The 22,621-nt window shown below is 44.4% G+C and overlaps 1 protein-coding gene across 1 annotated transcript; it reads left to right on the forward strand.

Annotated features, from left to right (window-relative positions):
- Positions 1 to 645: 645 nt before the first annotated feature.
- Positions 646 to 22,621, forward strand: LOC310823418 (period circadian protein homolog 2-like; the record flags this gene model as incomplete). Its single annotated transcript, XM_083696273.1, has 22 exons — positions 646 to 1,106; positions 3,879 to 3,971; positions 4,235 to 4,389; positions 4,632 to 4,753; positions 8,553 to 8,754; positions 10,352 to 10,403; positions 10,765 to 10,907; positions 11,118 to 11,196; positions 11,368 to 11,474; positions 11,844 to 11,997; positions 12,321 to 12,429; positions 12,512 to 12,661; positions 12,898 to 13,027; positions 13,108 to 13,261; positions 13,341 to 13,465; positions 14,091 to 14,297; positions 14,584 to 14,829; positions 15,592 to 16,703; positions 16,916 to 17,093; positions 17,444 to 17,663; positions 17,835 to 17,985; positions 19,009 to 22,621. 22 exons carry the CDS (start codon positions 646 to 648, stop codon positions 19,162 to 19,164), a joined length of 4,506 nt encoding a protein of 1,501 aa, XP_083552399.1. The 3' UTR covers positions 19,165 to 22,621.

Consider the following 22,621-nt stretch of genomic DNA (forward strand, 5'->3'; position numbering starts at 1 on the left):
AAAATATTGGTGTGGGCCCCCAACTTAGCTGTACCAACCCTAAATTATGCTTTAATGGTCCTATTGAAGTTTTGCAGTGTTTGTGAGGGATCTGTTTGCTTAGCCTTCCTTAGTGTAGGTGTCCTAATGGGGGTGTTGAGAGCCCTGGATTCCCCACAAAGCATCTCAATAACATGTGTCTTGGTTGTTAATTGATTTATTTCTAGTCAAGCAGAAATGTTAATTAATGCCTCATGCTAATGTGTCTGCTTTCTGGTTACTCTACAGCAGGAAAAAGAGAGTGAGTGGAAGGAAGAAAGAAAAAGAAAAGGGGCACCTTTTAAGAGTAAGAGAAAAACAGTCAACTTAAAAGTGATATTTAGAGAGAGTGAACTGTACATTGTTGGTAGCCTTGCCTACAATGGTTAGGGGGATGAAACTAAATGGGTTATGGAGACCTGTGTGTGATACTCTGTGTGTGAGTGCCCTTCGACTGCTTTCAACTCAGTGTTTTTCTGTTTCCCCTTCCAGTCTACAGCCATCTCTGGAGGCATGAACACCTCTCACATCCCAGAGCTGTGATTACCATGGCAACCCCATATGGAAGATAACCTAACCTACTGTAACATAACACTTTTGCCCATTGACCTCGCAATTACCCTTTCAATGTCTGAAGACGCTAATCCCAAGAGGTACCTGTACTCTGCCCTAGAAGGGCGCAAGAGGGATCGGGACATGGAAAGCAGCGGGTTCCAAGTGGAAGAAGAGGAAGAGCACAGCTCCCCCTGTGGCTCAATGTCGCAACCGCACCACATGGCTAGCTTTGGAGAGGGACAGGGGCGGAATGGGGTCGAACTCGAGCCTGAGCTGGGATTGGCCTCCGATGGTAGTGACAGCAGCCACGACCACCCAGCCTCATCTTGCTTGCCTCACGAAGACAGGAAGCGGCCACGGCCACCTCTGCATGAGGACGTGGAAATGGGCGGCATTGGCTCCAGCGGAAGTGGGACCGAATCCCATGGCAACGAGTCCCATGGTAACGAGTCTCACGGCAACGAGTCGGTGGGCAGCTCCAATGGCAACGACAAAGACTCGGCCCTGCTGGAGTCTTCGGGGAGCAACAAGAGGTGAGCCCTGACCATGCATTTTTTAAGTAATAACACACAACAGCACTCTTGTGTCTTTGACTGCAGCGCAGCGGTGCTCAAACCATGATAAAGCACACCCACATGTGTTATTGCTTTTATATAATGTTTTTACACCGACAGCAAGAATTATGACAATACACATTGGCCCTGGAGCTTCTTTTCATGATTGTATTGATTCCTGCCCTCCACCTTCAACTCAAAATTGGAATCATTGTAACCATCAAATGGGTTTGTTGCGCTGGTGCAGTTCACAAATCACAAATCATGCTGGTGATGTAGAAAGCAAAGTAAAATCAGCTTCTTTATTTACGAAAGTGCATTTTCTTAAATAAGCATGGGAAGGGAGAAATTGTATGCAATGATCATTCAAATAGAACAGTAAAGAGGATTTGCCGTTGTTTAACGTTATTTGAACATGGCTGGAATGCACTTTTAACCAATCAGGTTGTGCCTATTGTTGCAGTCCATTAGAGAGAGCATCTGAAACTGAACACTATCATGCCGGCCTAAATCTTTTATGTGAGTACAACTTGTGAGTAGGGCTCGCTCTAAATAGGTTCTGCCTACTTTTTTTTCTCATATAGTTTATTGCAACTGGCCCCAGACATGTTTAGTAAGACAGTTTAATTCACTTTTATAGAAGCAGAGAGGAAAGTGAAAAGAAGATTATGGTCTTTAAACTACTTCTAACTGAAACAATGAATCTGTCAATCATTTTCATGTTCTTATCCAGCGAATATCTTAGTTACATGACTTTGAAACTAACAAAGGACCTGCTGGGTTCTCCCTATGATTTTGAATAGCATGGCATTGGACTCGCATTTATTCATGTCAAAATGCACAAAAAATACAGCTAAAATGCTGAATTCACTGAGGAACATCCTAACGCTTTCACTTCCTCATTTTTAATTACTTTCTTTGTTGTTGGCCATCAAAGATAGAGTAACTATCATTACTAAATATATAGTTTAATTTGCTTTGAAATGTTTACATAGTGACGCCGCCAAGTTTACAGCATGGCGCAGCACCACTCTTACATTCTTTGGGGAGAACCCTCACCTATGTGGTTGAAATGCAGTCGTTATTTAGTTTGGAAATGTTTGTGGAAACATAAACACGGAAATTAGCTAGCCAGCAGAGACAATCACATTTGCTAAAGTTAACCCATCATCAGAATACATGTTACAAACTTATTTGCAGACAAAGGCTTCCTTTGCTTAGGTCGGCTTCCATCACTGAGAAATGCTTGCCACTCCCAGGCAGTACAGTAGGCAGTCAATGAGCCACACACACGCAAGAAAGAAACGTCTCAAATATTTTGGAAAAGCAAATTCAATAAGAAGGGCAGGGTCTTGGCAGATGCACACACTGTCACAAACAGCCAATGGATCATGATTCAGCAAGTAATGATTCAGTGTGGTTATTTAATGACATTTTCAAAGGGAAAACGCTACATATTGTACCTTAAATTAAATAAAACAGAACTAATATAATTTGGGATTACCAAAAAATTACTTTTGTCACCAATCCTTCTTACAATACATGATCAATTCAAATATCCACAAGAACATCCATATGACAATTTCCTGTATCTCAGGTTGTGAAGCTTGCACATGCGTGACTTGCTTATTACCAGAGGCATCTTGCGCTTCTAAACACAGTGGAAAAAACTGCTTGTCTCTCAGTGAAGCTGTTCCTCTGATTTGCCTACTTGACTTTGGAGGTCCATAACTCCCTCCCTGGTTGGCCCATCAGAATGTTGCTAAGTCAAAGTGGTAGTGTTTGGCAGTTACATCTGTACATCCTAGTGAAAAAACGAAAACATTTTTACAAAGGGTAGGGTGGTCAGATTCAAATCAAAAGACCTGGCGCCACAGCAATTCTCTCGGTTCACCCGCAAACTGGTGGACTTGGGAGGGTTTTTAATTAATAGTGGCATACCACTTTGTCCAAAATGAGCCACTGTTTAGGTGGTGTAATTAAACAATAACACATGAGAGGGTGTGCTATATCGTGGATATCAGAATGGCTGTGATGCGGTCACACGAGGTGCAGCCAAGTGCCATCGACCTCACAACTGTTCCAATATCTTAAATATAGCGCACCTTTGGGTGTTTTATTGCTTTTATACAACAGGTTTATACCGACAGCAACAATTCTGACTACAAGCAATGGTGCTAGTGGGTTTTATTCATGGTATATTGTATTGGTTTATGACCTCTGCCTATAAAACTAGTTAATACAACTATTACCGTAGTTAGGGACACAGGTTGGTTGATAGTTCTGGTATGCATGTTCTAATATGATTGGCATGGCAACCCAGTATACAAATCTCTACCTGGTTGGCTTATAAACTAGCTCGCTAACCAGTTTGGTTTTTGAGGAGTGTAGCAGCATAAGAATGACAAAAACAACCATGCATGATCCATTATTATCAAATTCCTTCCATTGGTCTAGAAACGTTTTAGTTGTTTTAATTTTTTTTTTTTTTAAATAAATGTAAAGCTACAATATCCTCTTTACTCTAAGAGACTGAATCTTTGACTGGTCCATTGTTGTACTGTATGCTCCATACTCCTGAACAATTATTGATGTTCATCACTTTATCGCCTTATTTCTATATGTCTTGTAGTGCTGCTGCTCTTTCTCACTTGTTGCTGACTGAACCACAGATTCTTTTAGGTTTCTTATTACTGTCTCTAGCCACACTTACCTGTTTCTCATCTGTTGCTTGTTGGTTTCTCGTTGCAGCTCAAACTCTCACAGCCCCTCACCCCCGAGCAGCTCAAATGCCTTCAGTCTGGTGAGCTCAGAGCAGGACAACCCCTCCACTAGTGGCTGCAGGTCAATACTGTTCTCCGAGCCCCACTCCTCTCCTAACCACAAACACTGCCAAGTTTCAAGACCAAGCTAGAGACACTGAATTAATGCAATCCATTTCAATGTGTTGTTATAAACCTGAATCCTATAATTTAATCCAGACCTCTATAGTAATTTGGTTTACCCCTTTATGATTATTTGGTACTGAACTGCAGAACTCTTAGAGTGGTGAATGCAGTCTGAGCTGCTGGTCAAACACACTTCTGTCTGTCATGTGCCCCCTGCAGTAGTGAACAGTCGGCCAAAGCCAAGACGCAAAAAGAGCTCTTGAAGACCCTCAAGGAGCTGAAGATGCACTTGCCATCGGAGAAGCGGAGCAAGGGCAAGGCCAGTACACTCAACACGCTCAAATATACCCTGCGCTGTGTCAAACAGGTCAAAGGTGAGATGCCCACATGCACACCATTACTGAAATGTGTCAGAAATGTATGCTTACATTCCATAGTTTTGATTGGAAATTGTGTCTCTCTTACAATTTTTTTTATTGATATTTGACTGGGTAATATACCATCATTGATGCAACATAATTGTGTTTACAAATGATGTTGAAATAATATCTGTGTGTGTGTGTGTCTGTGTCTGTGTCTGTGTCTGTGTGTTAATATGTGTGTTCTGTCCTGGCAGCCAATGAGGAGTACTACCAAATGCTGATGATCAACGACAGCCAGCCGCCAGGACTAGATGTATCCTCCTATACTATAGAGGAAATCAATAGCATCACATCTGAGTACACCCTCAAAAACAATGTAAGTACTTTATCAGATACACTGTAGGTACATCCACTTACACCCTAAAATACAGCGTACACACACTGCTTGATTAGACCTGGCATGAATTACTATGTGCAGTGTACATTTGAGTTGTGGAATCTTCTGTCTTCAGGATTGTCTGAGTAAAATTTCTTCTATATTTGAATTAAGTGTAATTTACTTTTCCAGTTTTGGGTAGAATGTGGGATTGGTTAGTCTGTCATTTTCTGGCTAGTATCTGGCTAGTTTCTGTTGAAAAGCACTTATTATTGTTTTGAATAGATTGGCCATCTGGCTGTGTTTCAAAGTGTTGATTGGTAGTTTGTGGGCTAATTACTGTCTGGAGGACTGCTGATAGTTTGGAGGGCCTTACACCTCTGCTAGGCAATCAGCAATTTATGAATTGATCTGACAGCGCCAGCTGTAGCGTCAGCCTCTTCTTCTCAGCCTCTTCTTCTCAGCCTCTTCTTCTCTGTGCACAAAGACAAGGTAGTCTATCTGTGGGAGTCAAGGGAGTCAATATGTGGAAGTCCATCGAGGAAGCACAGAGAAGGGCCACATGGCTGAGTATTTGTTTTTGGTATTGTTGTCATCAGTGCTAGCTATATTCCTTTTTTCTTTAGAATTCCTCAATCGAATGTTTTCTCCCTATCCCTGCTATTTCACCTTTCAGTAGGGTACTTAGACAAGGCACTCCACCTCGCCACAACAACCAATCCAATCTGGTGTACCCCACACACTCAAGATGTCTTGATCTCGCTGTTACCTGAGGACTCTGGAACTGCCAGTCAGCAGTCAGGAAAGCTGAGGCTCTTGCATCCTTTGCCTCCTTTAAATCGCTCCACTTCCTGGCTCTCATTGAGATATGGATCACATCAGTGAACACAGCCACTCCAGCAGTATTCTCCTTTGCCTATTCCTTTTCTCACATCCCTAGAATGTCTGATTGATGGGGTGGCACAAGGCTCCTCATCTCACCTAAGTGGTCATTTAATGTTCTTTCTCTCACATCTGTTCATTTCCTTATTTGAATTCCATGCTGTTTCTGTTACTTTCCCTGTCAAACCTCACATTTTGTTATCTATCGCCCCCCAGGTCAACTAGATGAGAGGGATGTCCTTCTCAGCTTCTTCCCTTAGGATGGCACAACGCTCACTCTCCTGGGTGACTTCAACATCAAATCAGAGAAGTTTCACTGTTCTGGATTTCTTAACTTTATCTCCTCATTTGACCTTACCCTGTCTCACTCTCCCCCGACTCATAAGACAGGCAATCAGTTTGACCTTGTCTTCACCAGATCCTGCTCCACCTCCAACCTTACTGTTACCCCTCTTCCAGTTTCTGACCATCACTTTGTGTCCTTCTCCCTTCCCTTTAAATCGATCCATTCAACCCTCTATCCCAACTCTCTCTCTTCCTCTGTTCTATCGTCCTTAACTGAAACCTTCTCCCTTTTGCCTACTGACGCTGCCTCCTCCATCCTCATATCCACTTTCTCGACATCTTTTGACTGTCCACTCTCCTCTAGGTCAGCAAGATCCTCTCCTCCCTCACCATGGCTGTCTGAATTCCTGCGAGCTAGTAGAACAGGCCTTCGAGCAGCTGAGAGGAAATGGAGGAAAACTGTCCATCCTGACGACCTAACATCACTCTCTCCTCCTGAAGTTCTCCTCCTCTGTGACTGCTGCCAAAGCCTCATTCTACTATTCTAAAATTCAAACGTCTGCCTCTGACCCAAAGAAACAGCTTTCCACATTCTCCTTACCCCTCAACCCACCTTCCCCTCCGCCTCCCTCCTCCCTCTCTGCAGATGACTTTGTCACCTACTTTGTAAAGAAGGCTGATGACATTAGCAGCTCTTTCACACAACCTTGTGCTGTCACTATTACCACTAGTAGATTTGGCTGTGGTTTACCATCTCTTTCCCCTCTCTCCCTTGATGATGTCCTAAAACTTGTCTCATCCAATTGGGCAAACACCTGCCCTCTCGATCCCATCCCCTCACCCCTTCTCCAATCCATCTCAAACAACATCCTTCCTTTCCTTACCACCCTCATCTATTCTTCCCTGACCACTGGCTCTGTCCCGGCTGCCTTTAAGACAGCCAGAGTCAAACCTCTTCTCAAGATACCATCGCTTGACCCATCTGTTGTCCAAAACTACAGACCAGTATCCCTTCTTTCATTCTTATCACAAACTCTTGAACATGCTATTTGTAACCGACTCATGCATTATCTCTTTCAGAACAATCTCCTTGACCGACATCAATCCGGCTTCAAGGCTGCTCACTCTACTGAGACTGCTCTCCTTGCTATCACGGAGATGCTAGCAGCTCCTATGTTCTCATTCTTCTGGACTTGCCTGCTGCATTTGACACAGTAAACCACCAGATCCTTCTCTCCAACCTCTCAGAGCTGGACATCTCAGGCTCTGCACTCTCCTGGTTTGTGTCCTACCTGGCCAATCACTCATGCCAGGTAACGTGGAGAGGGTCGCTGTCCACATCACGCACCCTCACCACTGGTGTCCCCTAGGGCTCTGTCCTAGGACCCTGTCCTAGGACCCTTATTGTTCTCTCTGTATACCAAATGATGGTCCCCTCCCTATCTTGACTCCTGGACTCGGCCCCAACCCTTCCATGGACCTAGCCCCTCGTCTCCACAGTCCCAACCCTTCCATGGACCTAGCCCCTCGTCTCCTCAGTCCCAACCCTTCCATGGACCTAGCCCCTCGTCTCCTCAGTCCCAACCCTTCCATGGACCTAGCCCCTCGTCTCCTCAGTCCCAACCCTTCCATGGACCTAGCCCCTCGTCTCCACAGTCCCAACCCTTCCATGGACCTAGCCCCTCGTCTCCTCAGTCCCAACCCTTCCATGGACCTAGCCCCTCGTCTCCTCGGCCCCAACCCTTCCATGGACCTAGCCCCTCGTCTCCACAGCCCCGACCCTTCCATGGACCTAGCCCCTCGTCTCCACAGCCCCGACCCTTCCATGGACCTAGCCCCTCGTCTCCACAGCCCCGACCCTTCCATGGACCTAGCCCCTCGTCTCCTCAGTCCCAACCCTTCCATGGACCTAGCCCCTCGTCTCCTTGGCCCCAACCCTTCCATGGACCTAGCCCCTCGTCTCCACAGCCCCGACCCTTCCATGGACCTAGCCCCTCGTCTCCTCAGTCCCAACCCTTCCACGGACCTAGCCCCTCGTCTCCTCAGTCCCAACCCTTCCACGGACCTAGCCCCTCGTCTCCTCAGTCCCAACCCTTCCACGGACCTAGCCCCTCGTCTCCTCGGCTCCTCTGGACCTCCCTCCTATCGACCTTGGACCAGCCCTCGACCATTCTCTTTTGAATTACGGATTACCCTACCTTGGTTATTATAATTCATTACTATTCCTTTTATTAAATACATCCACTAGGCTAAACGTTCCTACACCTCTTGTGACGTCTTTGGTTCCACCAGTTGTTCACTGCGTAACACATGACTTATAAAATGACCTCTGTGGCTCAGATGGCGCTAACAACGCTAACATCCCAACAACTGCTGGGACCATATATACTGGAAAAATGTATGCACTCACTGCAATGTAAGTTGTTTTGGATAAAAGCGTCAGCTAAATGGCATATATTATTATATACTGTATATACTATAAAAAGACACATACCTCATTCATGTACAGACGCATTGCCCTTGACGTACCGAGCATTAAACCTTAAGCTTCAAGAAATGTAGAAACTGACTGATGATTCCAAGAAAATTAAATAGTTTGCATGTTTCAATTATTATATTTTCTGTCCAATAGGATATTTTCGCTGTTGTGGTCTCACTGATCACGGGGAAGATTGTTTACATCTCGGACCAGGCAGCGACCATCTTGAACTGCGATCGGGACATGTTCACCAACGCCAAGTTTGTGGAGTTCCTGACTCCCCAGGATGTTAGTGTGTTCTACAGCTTCACCACACCCTACCGCCTGCCCTCTTGGAGTATGTGCACAGGAGCAGGTACCTACGACTCCTCCTTGCCTGCTTATTAACAATTTTGAACAGTTGACTCCTGGTACAGTATGTAATAGTTGCATAAGTTGGTGCATGCAAATAGTATGAATAGGATATTTGAATTTGGACTGGTGAAGCAGTGCACTTCAACTCTCATACCATTGTCTTACGACAGATGGAGTAATTCCTATGCAACACTCGGAGCCTCGACCATCCTGTCTTGTAGGACATGGAACCAATCTTCAGATCTGAAGAATAGAATGCAGCCGCAATGAAATAGATCCTAATTTGTGAGATTCATGCACCCTCCCATTGCTTTCTATGGGACTGCTGCTTATGTTACAAAACCATGAAAACTCAATATACATTGTTAGTTACTGTTGTTTGAAGTCACCTTTAGAATAATGTACATTTACCAAACACTTTATTAGTAATACTATACAAATACTGGGTAGGGCTCCCTTTGCTCTCAAAACAGCCTCAATTCTTCATGGTATTGATTCCACAAGATGTTGGAAACATTCCTTTGAAATTCTGGTCCATGATGACATGATTGCATCACGCAATTCCTGCAGATTTTTCAGGTTCACTTTCAAGCTGTGAATCTTCCGTTCTACCACATCCCAAAGGTGTTCTATTAGATTCAGATCTGGTGACTGGCAAGGCCACTGAAGAACACTGAACTCATTGTCATGTTCATGAAACCAGTTTGGGATGACTTTTGCTTTGTGACATGGTGCATTAACATGCTGGAAGTAACCATTAGAAGATGGGTAAATTGAGGCCATGAAGGGATGCACATGGTCAGCAACAATACTCAAATAGGCTGTGGCATTCAAGTGATGATTGATTGCTATTAACAGGCCCAAAGCGTGCCAAAAAAACATTCCCCACACCATTACACCACCTCCACCATGAGTTGTTGTTCCTAATAAAGTGTTTAGTGAGTGTATATGCACTGTTATGTTTGCACAGCTGTGGGTAAAGCACTGGTTTTGTTGACTGAGTTACTGAACAATCTATTCTAGTTTTCATGTACATTTCCAAATTAAATAACGGTCCTTTGATAATAAAGTCCTTTGCTAATTGTAAGGTCAAGTAACTAAGAAATTCGCTGAAGAAAAACATGAAAATAATTGACAGATTTATTGTTTCAGTTACGAGTAGTCTACGCATTGTAATCAAGTAATGATATGACAGTACATTTTAGCCAGGCTACTTTTGATCCCATGACAGTTTACAAGATACGAGACAGATCAGTGCAGACAGTCACGCTATTTGACATGAGACAGTGCTCTCATACGATATTGGTATGTAGATTTGGACTGGTAAACTGTAATGCAGCTTTCTCATATCGAGTCAACTGTACCCATAGTCGGGTGTAACATGTCAACAGCAAGCGTTTACTTGCATGATGGCAGCGCATCAGGCACATGCACTTATGGGTACATGGAGTATCCACACTGCCTCCCACACCCAACCTTCACACTCTGACACTTGGCTCTTGCATTTACAACCCTTTTAGTACACACACATACACACGAAAAAAACACCAGCATACACTCATATCCTGTTGAATATGTCTCTCTCTCTCCTCTCACAGAGTCGTCTCCAACAGAATTCATGCAGGAGAAATCCTTTTTTTGTCGTATCAGGTGAGTGACATTGAAAGGTTGACCTGTCTGATCAATTGTTTTCTGTTCAGTAATAAGAGTCTGCCTCATAGATAGGCAGAGAGGTGGAGAGAGGAAAGGGGTGAGGGGAGGGAGTCTGTTCCTCTCAGCTTTGGATGTCTGTCATCATCTAGTGGTCAGGACACAGCAAGCTGAGTAATATGGGTTGATTCTGTTCTTTGTAAACTTGAACTTGTTGACATCTTTTTCACAGTTAGGGCACTGTATAATACTGTATTATGTATTTTACATTGAAGAAAAGCCTTGTTGTGAGCATTGATTGTACCAACCCATGACAGTGTGAATGTAAGTGAAATTACTTGATGCTTTGTGTGTGATGTAGTGGGCAGAAGGAGCAAGAGGGGGACCTGCAGTACTACCCCTTTCGTATGACACCTTACCTGATGAAGGTGCAGGAGGCTGAGCTGGCAGAAGAACAGTTTTGCTGCCTACTACTGGCTGAGAGGGTACACTCTGGCTATGAGGGTAAGACACACACACACACACACACACAGTTATACACATTTATAAACACAATGTCAAAACAAACTCTCTCATAGCAATACTTGCCTGATTATAGTGGTCTCTCTCACGCAGATACAAAAGCATAGTACATTTACACCCTTTCACACACATTTCTCACACAAGTTCAATATGGTCATTTCTAAATGTTGGAAAACCCCTGAACCCTCACAGCCCCCAGAATTCCTCCAGACAAGCGCATCTTCACCACGACACACACACCCAACTGTGTGTTCCAGGATGTTGACGAGAGGTCAGTGTGTGTTTGAGGTGAACACAATCATACAAAACCCCAGTCATTTACCTCTGTTGACAGTATGCACAGGTTTTATTTTATTTTTTTAAAAATGTTTCTGTATATCTCTCTCAGTTTACGTATGTCTCTCTCATGTTATTGTGTGACTTTTTCCTATGTGTCGCTCAGGGCTGTTCCACTGTTGGGGTACCTCCCCCAGGACCTGATCGGTACTCCCGTTCTGCTGCACGTCCACCCCAGTGACCGGCCCCGCATGCTGGCCATTCACCGCAAGAGTGAGACTCTTTGATTGACAGATCTGATTGGTTGATTGGTATAATACTTTCAAAAAGACATATCCTAATAAAGTAAGTTTAGAAAAGATAAGCATCACTAATGATATACGTGTCCAAGAATTTTGAAGCAGAGGGGCTGGAGTCAATTCTTTTTGAAGTCAGATTGCTTAAAATGTGATTCAGGAACTGAAAAATCTTCATTGAGAGCAATGAGAGATTTTTTTATTCACAACTTGAATTTCTATTGTTCTACTGAGCTGGAATGAAGTGGACCCCAACCTTGCGAAGGAGCCAAGTCATACAAAGGAAGAAAGCCTCCAATTTATTATGCTATGTCTCACTTTCTCCCTCCCTTTGTCTCTTTTAAAGTTATGCAGTATGTGGGGCAGCCCATCGACCACTCCTCCATCCGATTCTGTGCGAGGAATGGAGAGTATGTTACCATAGATACCAGCTGGTCCAGCTTTGTCAACCCCTGGAGTCGCAAGGTGTCCTTTGTTATCGGGAGGCACAAAGTCTGCATGTGAGTAGTGACACACACACATTTACACACTCACACACTCACTCACACTGATATAATGTGTGTATTGACAGATCTGATTGGTTGATTGGTGTGTGTGTGTGTTTTGACAGATCTGATTGGTTGATTGGTATGTTTGTGTGTTGACAGATCTGATTGGGTGATTGTTATAATGCGTGTGTTGACAGATCTGATTGGTATGTGTTGACAGATTTGATTGGTATGTGTGTGTATTGACAGATCTGATTTGGTATGTGTTGACAGATCTGATTGGTTGATTGGAATGTGTTGACAGATCTGATTGGTTGATTGGTATGATGTTGCAGGGGTCCGGTGAATGAGGATGTGTTTGCAGCCCCCACCTTCACAGAGGGGAAGATCATGGACTCAGACATCCAGGAAATCACTGAGCAGATCCACAGACTCCTATTGCTGGTCAGCACTGACACACAAACACACACACACGTCAAGCCTTACCCCTCTGTGTTTCTATAACAACATCCCTGTCCCACTACAGCCTGTCCACAACCTGGGCTCCAGTGGTTACGGTAGTCATGGCAGCAATGGTTCCCATGAGCAACTCCTTGTCGTGGGATCGTCCAGTGAGAGTAATGGGAACGGGAACGGCAATGGGAATATGGCTGAGAAGGAGGGCAAAGCCAAGCAGGTGAGTTAAGACCAGGGGGTATTCCTCTCTATCTTCAACAATTGCCCCCTTCTCTGTCTATGACAAAAGGTCATGACCGGTTCTGTTTGAATAATTCCCTAGTGGATCCCTCCTTCCTGGCTCTAGGTAATCACTGACTTGACCAGGTTTGATTAGTGAAAGTGATTGAAACCCTGTTTCGCAGACAAGGAAACAATCAATTGGGATTCACTCACTCTGGTTATTTCTTTCTCCAGAGAACATTCCAGGAGATCTGTAAAGGGGTCCACATGTTGAAGAGTCAGGACCAGCAGGTCTGTCTGCCTTCTTCTTCTCCCTCTCCATCCCCATTGCCATCAAAACCTGAACAGAGGAGAAGCACAGAAAGTAAGTGGGACTGGGTACATTTATGTCTTTGTGTCTGTTTGTGTGTCTGTACTGTGGCCCTGACATGTTTCTCTCTCCAGCAGGAGCCCAGAGGAGTCCTGTGGTACGTCTCAGAGACTCAGTGCCCCCTCTGCTGGTGAAAGACAGTACTGCTGCCAGTGTGGAGGACCTCACCTGCAAAGACCAGACTGTCTACTCCTACCAGCAAATCAGCTGTCTGGACAGTGTCATCAGGTCAGAAATCTGTTTGTGCACAAAATGTTGTTTTTAGTGTGGGTGGATGTGTTAGTTAATCCCCCTCTCTCTTTACCAGGTACCTGGACAGTTGTAACATTCCCATCACAGTGAAGAGGAAATACCAGTCCTACTCCAACACCACATCCTCCAATTCAGACGATGACAAGAAGGGGTCTGAAAGCAGCATACAGGTTCCCCAAGGTAAACCTCAAATAGTCTTTTGGACTAAATCCTGAGGCATTCAGAATACTCTACTGCCAACTATTTAGTAGGCATTTTGTGTATGCCAGATTAAGAACGTTTCACAGGATGCGAAATACAGTATGATTGAAGTGATTGAAATGTCTGGATGGTCTACGAACTCAACCGAAATGTTAGGTATGATATCACTGTACACTCTTCTGAATAAAGATAGTGATTTCTAGCCAACAAGTCTGCAACTTTGCGCTGCACAGTTTCTATAGAGACAAGCAAGTTGTTTCCGGTCAGACAGAAATGTTTGAAGAAACATGGCGGCCAACATACCAATGACTGATGTTGTGGTGTTTAAAATCTGTTGTTTTCTCTACTATACTCATAACCCCAGTAATATATTTTGAGGTTGTTGATGTTGACATTTTTGTTCATACTGCAATTTCACATACTAAATAGGACCTACTAAACAATACGCAGTATGGTTAGTATATACTTTAAGTAGACAGGACGCAGATTGAGTATTCAGACACTCATTCATGTTACCAAGATTTTGTACTTGAATCATTGCCTCTCAACGTTCACTCTTATTTGGTCATGCTTAGTTGGTGTCTCGTGTTACTCTCCCCTCCAGACTCTCTGATGTTGGAAGCACAACCTGGCTTGTCCTCTATGAAGGCTCCTAAGAAGTCTCCCTCTGGCCCAGCCCCAGTGGTTGGAGGCCAACTGGCACCTCTGAACCTGCCCAGCAAGGCTGAGAGCGTGGTGTCCATCACCAGCCTGTGTAGCTACAGCAGCACCATTGTCCACGTTGGAGACAAGAAACCCCAGCCTGAGTCAGGTGAGTGCAGACAAACTCACTCACTCACATACAGGCACACATAGAACACTCATTCACAGGATCATAGAGCACAGTGAAACACACATACCTCTCTCATGCAGACATCTCAGCTTCACACTTCGAAACAAAATTCCTACACAGTGGCACACAATAATACACACAACTGTGTTTGTTTGGCTAATCTACAGCATTTGTTGGCAGTCAGTAATGATTATGATTGTTAGGTGACCATTACTTGCTCTTAGGCTGCATTGTGATTGCTTGTGACTTTGACTGACATCCACAGAGATCATTGAAGATGTGGCAGAGAGTTCCGCACACCCAGCACTACCCATCAGCATAGTGTCCCCGCCCACCCAGGAGAAGGAGGCCTATAAGTGGCTGGGTCTGACCAAGCAGGTGCTGGCGGCGCACACTCAGAAGGAGGAGCAAGCCTTCCTCACCCGCTGCCGAAAGCCCTGCTATGCCAGAACCTTCCAGAAGGACTGCTCTACCTACCTGCACAAACAGAGAGGCCAAGCCAACACTGCAGGTACGGAACCAGCATACCACTACAGCCACACACACACACACTTAAAGCTCATAGTGTATATGGTGCATATACAGTGTCCTGTGTAAGTAATGGGGCAGTGAAGCATTTTTTATGTTTTTGGCCCTGTACTCAAAAAGTTTGGATATGAAATCAAAGAATGACTATGAGGTTAAAGTATAGATTCTCAGTTTTTATTTGATGGCAATTGTGTACATATTGGTTTCACCATTTAGAAATGACAACACCTTTTATACATAGTGCCCCTATTTCAGGGCGCCAACATAACCAGTATAGAGCCAAAGGAGAAATAGTGCTTCACTGTCCCATTACTTATGCAGAGCACAGTAGATTAATGTGTAAATAGGTGAGCATGTTTGTAGCAAGTGTGAACATGTGCCACATGTTCTCCAGATCTCACATAAATGTAGGGAATTATGAGGTGTATTCAAGCGTAGAGAGTCCAGATACAGATACCTGTATTTTACTATTAGGTAACCCCAATAAGAAGGTTATTTGTATCTGCCTGACTTAATTCTTTTGCTGTGGAGCAATGTAAGGAGTAAGGAGTGACTTTGAGACAGCAGCTCCCTGGGGGGGTGTTGTATGAATGATCACTCCAAAACTTCCTAACGTGTGTGTGTGCGTGTGTGTGTGTGCGTGTGTGTGTGTGCGTGTGCGTGTGCGTGTGCGTGTGCGTGTGCGTGTGTGTGTGTGTGTGTGTGTGTGTGTGTGTGTGCGCATGCGCATGCCATCTCCCCTTAGAAGCATCCAGTGCCCAGGGTGCCACCAAACAGGGTGTGGTCAGGCCCGAACCCAACACCAAGAAAGGCGGCCGCAACAGGAAGTCCAAAAAACCTTGTATGAAGCGTCTTGATTCGTCTGACAGTGCTGACTCTCACCGCAAACCCCGCCCCCCACTCCAGGGCCTTAACCAGACGTCCTGGTCTCCCTCTGAAGCATCTCAGTCGGCCTTCTCTGTGCCCTACCCTGCCATGGTGCCAGGGTACTCACTGTCAGTGTACGCTACTGCCCCCACTGCTCCAGCCCAACCCCCCTGCTCTAACCCCTGCCTTGCAACAGGCCTCATGGAGACCCAGAGCAGCCAAGCTCCACCCACTGCCACTCCATACCCTGCCGCCATCGTCACTCCTGTGGTGGCATTGGTTTTACCCAATTACCTGTTCCCCCCAATGGGCCAGATGGGTGCAGCACCTAGACCACCTTTTTTCCCCGAGCAGCCCACCTGCCAGACCCAACCCGCCTACAGTACACAGCAGCCATTCCAAACTCAAGCCGCCTACACTACCCAGCAGCCTTTCCCTGCCCAAACACCCTACACCACCCAGCAGTCCTTCCAAGCACTTCAGGCAGCCTACACTACCCAGCAGCCCTTCCAAACTCAAGCCAATTACACGACTCAGCAGCCATTTCCTGCCCAAACACCCTATACAACTCAGCAGCCATTCCAAGTCCATCAGACAGCCTACACTACCCGGCAGCCTTTCCCTTCCCAGCCGTCCTTCCCGGTCCAGGCTCAGTTTGTCCCCCAGGCCCCCTATCCCACTCAGGCCTTCCCATATGGCCTCCCCACGGAGCCTCCCAAAACCCCTGCCATGGAGCCCCAAGAGGGGGCAGTGACCCGCTCCTCCACCCCCACCTCGGTGGGCCGGGAGCCAACCGTGTCCCCGCCACTGTTTGAGTCCCGCTGCAGCTCGCCCCTGCAGCTCAACCTGCTGCAGCTTGAGGAGACACAGCGCTCAGTGGAGAGGCAGGACAGCACAGTGCCCTCTGTAGGAGCACCAGGGAGCAGTGCTGCAGCAGCAACACAAGAGAAGACTGGTGCTGCCTCCAACCCTGAGCAGGACCTACAACAGGTGAGACTAAGTGCTAATGATACAACCTCACCCCTGATGGAATGCATTTTGTGTTTATGCCCAAAGGTTATAAATGTGTGTAAAGTTAAGATATAAGAATGTGAAACTAAAACATGCCCAAGCTTTCCACATATACAAGATGCATGTGTGTGGTGTCATAGGTGTGTATTAGAAGGTGTGTCTGTGCTGATGGTGATTGTGGTGTATCTCAGGTGGAGTCTCTGTGCGATGGGACCCACAGTGATGGCCACTCGTCCTCCAGTGACTTGTTGGAAATCCTGCTGCAGGAGGAGACGGGCTCGGCCACCTCGGGCTCCATGGGCTCTGGCAGCGGCTCAGGCTACAACGGCTGTGGCACCTCGGTCAGCGGCGTATCTGGCTGCAGGACTGGTCAGTACAAACCAGTGTAGTGCTCGGCTAGGTAACCCTTTGTCTACAACTCACACTACCCAACCAAGTACACCAGCAACTCAACCTACCTCATCTAAAGGTCTGAAGAGATCAGATGGTTGTGTGCAATGATGATGACTCCACCTTGGCCTCCAATGGGCTAAGCCAAAACAATTAATGTTTTATTGCTTACACTGGTTCCAATTTAGATCTGCAACTTCTGTAATAATAGACATTAGAAGAGGCTAGGGCTTATTTTTACATTACCACATCTTCATTTCCCTCTCTCAATGCTCGCATTTGTTATTTTCTGACCCCAGTCTGGTCTCTTTGCTCCCTTCCCCCTGTAGGGAGCAGTAACACCAGTAAGTACTTTGGCAGCGTGGATTCTCTGGAAAATGACCCCAAGGCCAAGGCACGGGCACAGGCAAAGGCGGAGTGTGAGGTGGGGCAGGGCCAAGGCCAGAGGGAAGGGGAACATTTCATCGAGTATGTGCTCCAGGAGCCCCTCAGGCTGCTCATGGCCAATGCCAACGAGAACGTCATGATGAATTATCAGATGCCTTCATGGTGAGTGAGTCACAGGCTGGTAGGCCTATAGCAGAATAATATCACTGCTACCCTGTTCTGTGATGAATTTTAAAGTGTAATATAAATGTCATTCAAAGTGTAATATTCATGAAATAATAATAATGGTACAATGACACAGGAGCTGACAGAGAATTGCTCTTTGCTGTGCAGGGATATACAGAAAATGCTGAGGGATGACAAGGAGAGGCTCAGACAGATGCAGAAGAGCCAGCCGCGCTTCTCCTCCGACCAGCGGAGGGAGTTAGTGGAAGAGCACCCCTGGATGAGGAGGGGGGTCTTGCCCAAAGCCATTGACATAAAGGTCAGTCACTCACCTCACACACAGGTGTGGGGGGGTTGAACCAATGTCTAAAAGAATGGACACATTGAAGTCTAACGATCCATTTCAATAGTAGTAGCATGTGTCGCTAATCTGCCAACAAAATGTGTACTTAACTTGTCCCCATTTTGGTATGTCCGCCCACAGAATGTGTACTTAACTTGTCCCCATTTTGGTATGTCCGCCCACAGAATGTGCTCAGTATTCGCTCTTGCTTAGTATAACGTAAGAAGAAAGTGTGAGCTAAAGGCAGCCTCAGACAGGCTTCTGCCAATCAAGCATGCGCACTAGGTTACCAAGACATGCAACCAATGCCAGCAACAGAGAAAAACAGGCAGAGCACATTATTCAGCTGATAAAACAATACCCCGTATAGAGGTTGGCTTTTATAGAGGTTGGCTAAAGCACATAAAGATAAAATGCAGTAACCTGAATGGGTAGCAATTATTGATCGCATTTATTATGCCTTGGCTGGCATAGGCGCTACCATATGACATCAGCACTTTATAGAAGTAAGAGAAATGCTTCTACCGTCCAATCTGGGCTGTAAAAAATGTAAGTTGGCCAAGGCGTGATTTTGTATATTTGAAAGTAATTGTAGAACATAAATGTCACACTGGAATCGGCCTCATGTGACGAGGAACAATACCAACTCTGCCATTGGTATTACATTGGGAATTGTCTTTTGGGGCAGAACTATAAGTAAGAACTACAACGTTACCGCGATTGGCCACTAGGTTTTGCTGCGTGCCCGCCAGACGGCTGATTGATCCCCTGGGTTGAACACATGTTTAATGTGTATGATAAAGACTGGTAATTGATGTGTGTGTGCGTGCATGTGTGCCCTTGGACCATGCAGATGTACCCTGGATTTAATAGTACAGTACATGCTTGGGTCCTCCATGCAAAAGGCCTGAGCTTGTACCTCGTCTATCAGTGTGACCACCTGTGGGCTCTCTGTGTATACATGTAGTGTATATTACCAGTGTTTGTTTTTGTCATCAGGAGTGTGTGTACTGTGAAGATGACACCTCGGCCCCTATAGAGGAGGACCTACCTGACATGGAAATGGGGGCTCAGGGAGTGGAAACCAACCAAGAGGGAAAGAGTCCCCAAACTCAGACAGAGAGGTCCTACGCTAGCCCAGACCATGTGTCCTAACACCTCCTGACCAGCAGAGGATGATGAAACACCACTCAGAATGGACCTTTACACAGTGTGAAGACATATACAAAAACACACACACACGCTCTCACTGTGGATGTGCACTGACTCTGAACAGCTGTGTGCTGAACTCACACAAACACTTTTTTCGCCCTGTCATTTGCAACGACCAACCAGAACTCTATTGCCAGGGTCTGATGACCAAGCTTCTCTAGAGTGCATGTGTGTAGGAGTGTGTGTGTGTGTAGGAGTGTGTGTGTGTGTAGGAGTGTGTGTTCACCAGAGGGCATGTGTGTGTTAGTGAAAGACCCCACATGATGATTGTGCACTACACACATATATAAACAGGTCTGAGGCCAACATGATTGGTTGACAACCTTTTCCCTTCCAGGAGTTCAGCTGTACCCCTGCCCCCCATACTGTATATGGCACAGGGGCAATCTTTTGATGGCAAACAAGACAACTTTTGATCAGCAAGTATTCAGACTGTGACATTCATATGTCCAGTTTCATATTTTTGCCATAAAGGCTACCCTTTATTTATTTATTTATTTTGTTTTATTTTATAATAAATACATGTTAGATGTTTTTGATAAACCACAGCCAAATAAGTGCATTCACCCAGACTCAATAAACACAAGCTTATTTCTTATTCTCATTTATTCCAGAATCGATCTCAGTCTGTGAGTGTCCTGTAGAACAGGCCTTGAACAGGCCTTGTGTTAGTGTCTTTAAGTTTCACCTAATAGAAATGTGGGCTTAGTTTTAGGAACTGGTTGGATGCCTAATTCACAAAGGCCGTTTTAGACCAGACATTCATCACAGTAGGTAACAATCTGCTGAGGATTCAATGAAAACTTCTGCATTGCCATCTAGCGTATTTCAATGCTATCATATGGACACACACAGAGGGCAAATATAGCAGATTTCTAATATCCATTTTACAGTCAGTCTGCTTATCATACAGAAGTTTTCTCTCTGCTAATGGTTCCAAAATACTGACCTCATGAATAACCGTTATTTTACAATGCACATTTGAAAAACATTTGTCACTGCCAGAGATGTTGTCTTTGTTGTCATTTTGTTTGTATAAGTGGCATTCTTAAATATCTATTATATTTTTGGGGTCCAAAAGTTGGACTTAAATCTCAGTCTTCAACCTCTACCTCTTCTATGTGAGAAGTTGGTTAGTGTTGTGGAATCCTGACATTATTATCTAACTTTGCTATAGTGTTATAAGTGATAAGGAAAGAGGTATTTTTCATGATTTTTCATGCTATCTATGGAAGGAATCAAAACTGAGTGTCACATCAGCACTGTATGAACAATCGATAGAGCGAACTATACCAGCCCTTTGTACGTGCAGTACAACCTTGGATGATTATAACCATACTAGTGTTATACAGTATACATACAGTAAATCGGAAACTGGGAACCATGCTAGCATTTTTGTTTTATTCTATAAAGTACTGACAACATTTCTCCCAAATTCCAAATAAAAATACAGTCATTTATAGCATTTATTTGCAGAAAATGACAACTGGTCAAAATAACAAAAAAGATGCAGTGTTTTCAGATCTTGAATAATGCAAAGAAAAGTTCATATTCATTTTTAAACAACACAATACTAATGTTTTAACTTAGGAAGAGTTCAGAAATCAATATTTGATTGTTTCACTTGCATTGAGAGCTCCTTTGATTGCATGTTGTGAGTTCACAACAAAAGCTTCCAAATGCAAATGCCACGAAGGAATAGCCCACACATGTCCATGAAACAGCTTTTGAGTCAATTGTCCAATTACTTTTGGTCCCTTGAAAAAGAGGGGGCTACATATAAAAGAGCTGTACTTACTAAACCCTTCCTTCAATGTGGATGTGAATACCCTCAAATCAAAGCTGAGAGTCTGCACTTTAAGCCCATATTCATATATAACTGTAACAAATGAATATGTTTTGGTAAACAGCTAAAATATCCGAACACTTTATTAGGAACACTAGACTAATATTGGGTAGGGCCTCCCTTTGCTCTTAAAACAGCTTCAATTCTTCATGGCATTGATTCCACAAGATGTTGGAAACATTCCTTTGAGATCCTGGTCCATGATGACATGATTGCATCATGCAATTCTTGCAGATTTTTCAGGTGCACTTTCAAGCTGTGAATCTCCCGTTCTACCACATCCCAAAGGTGTTCTATTGGATTCAGATCCGGTGACTGGGAAGGCCACTGAAGAACACTGAACTCATTGTCATGTTCATGAAACCAGTTTGAGACGACTTTTGCTTTGTGACATGGTGCATTATCATGCTGGAAGTAACAATTAGATGATGGGTAAATTGTGGCCATGAAGGGATGCACATGGTCAGCAGCAATACTCAAATAGGTGATTGATTGGTATTAACGGGCCCAAAGTGTGCCAAGAAAACATTCCCCACACCATTACACCACCTCCACCATGAGAAGGTGTACAGGTGTTCCTAATAAAGTGTTCATAGGGAACTGGAAGTTCCCCAGCAGTAATAGATATAAACTGTATTGGATATTGGGCTGTGAATGTATAAGAGGAAACTGAATGTATAGGAGGAAACTGAATGTATAAGAGGAAACTGAATGTATAAGAGGAAACTGAATGTATAAGAGGAAACTGAATGTATAAGAGGAAACTGAATGTATAGGAGGAAACTGAATGTATAAGAGGAAACTGAATGTATAAGAGGAAACTGAATGTATAGGAGGAAACTGAATGTATAAGAGGAAACTGAATGTATAAGAGGAAACTGAATGTATAGGAGGAAACTATTTGGACCAAGAGGATGGCTCGGTTTATTCTTTTTTCATTAATATATTTTTCTATTTTAATTTCTTGTCCGTTTTTGTCAGACGAGAGCATGTCACTGGTTTAATTATTGTGGTTGTGTTCTTTTTTTGTTATCATTTCCTGTATGTTTTATTGGCAAGAGCTTGAGTATCATTGGGACCTGCCTCTGAAAAAAACAAGTAATGATTAACCAGAATGGATGTACAGTATGTGGGGCTAAAAGCAATGAATGGGGTATAGAGTTTTGTACAGAGTTTCGAAGGAGTTTCTGCCTTGGTCTCCTGTCTCTTTCTCTGTTTTCGGTCCCTATAAGAATTAATGGACAGAGAGCCCTCAGCACCAGTATAAGTCTGTCTGTTTTTTTCTTTGTTATATTTTTTTGTGAAAAATATAAGATCACCCTTTCTATGACCCACATGTATGTTAAGGATTTTGTATTTATACTGGCTGGTATTAGGAACATCAGCTGGTAAAAGTGCAAGTCACAATGCACTACACCACCTGTGGGGCATGTATGCATTTATCAAACCTAAAACTTACTATTAACTCTAGGAATTAACTATGGGAGTGAGAGTAGTCCCTTTAAAGTCATGTACAATGCATTGGAGGCATGTGGATCATAGAAAGTACTTTTG

This window comes from Argentina silus (genome assembly GCF_951799395.1).
Source record: "Argentina silus genome assembly, chromosome: X".
In the NCBI taxonomy this organism is placed as follows: Eukaryota; Metazoa; Chordata; class Actinopteri; order Argentiniformes; family Argentinidae; genus Argentina; species Argentina silus.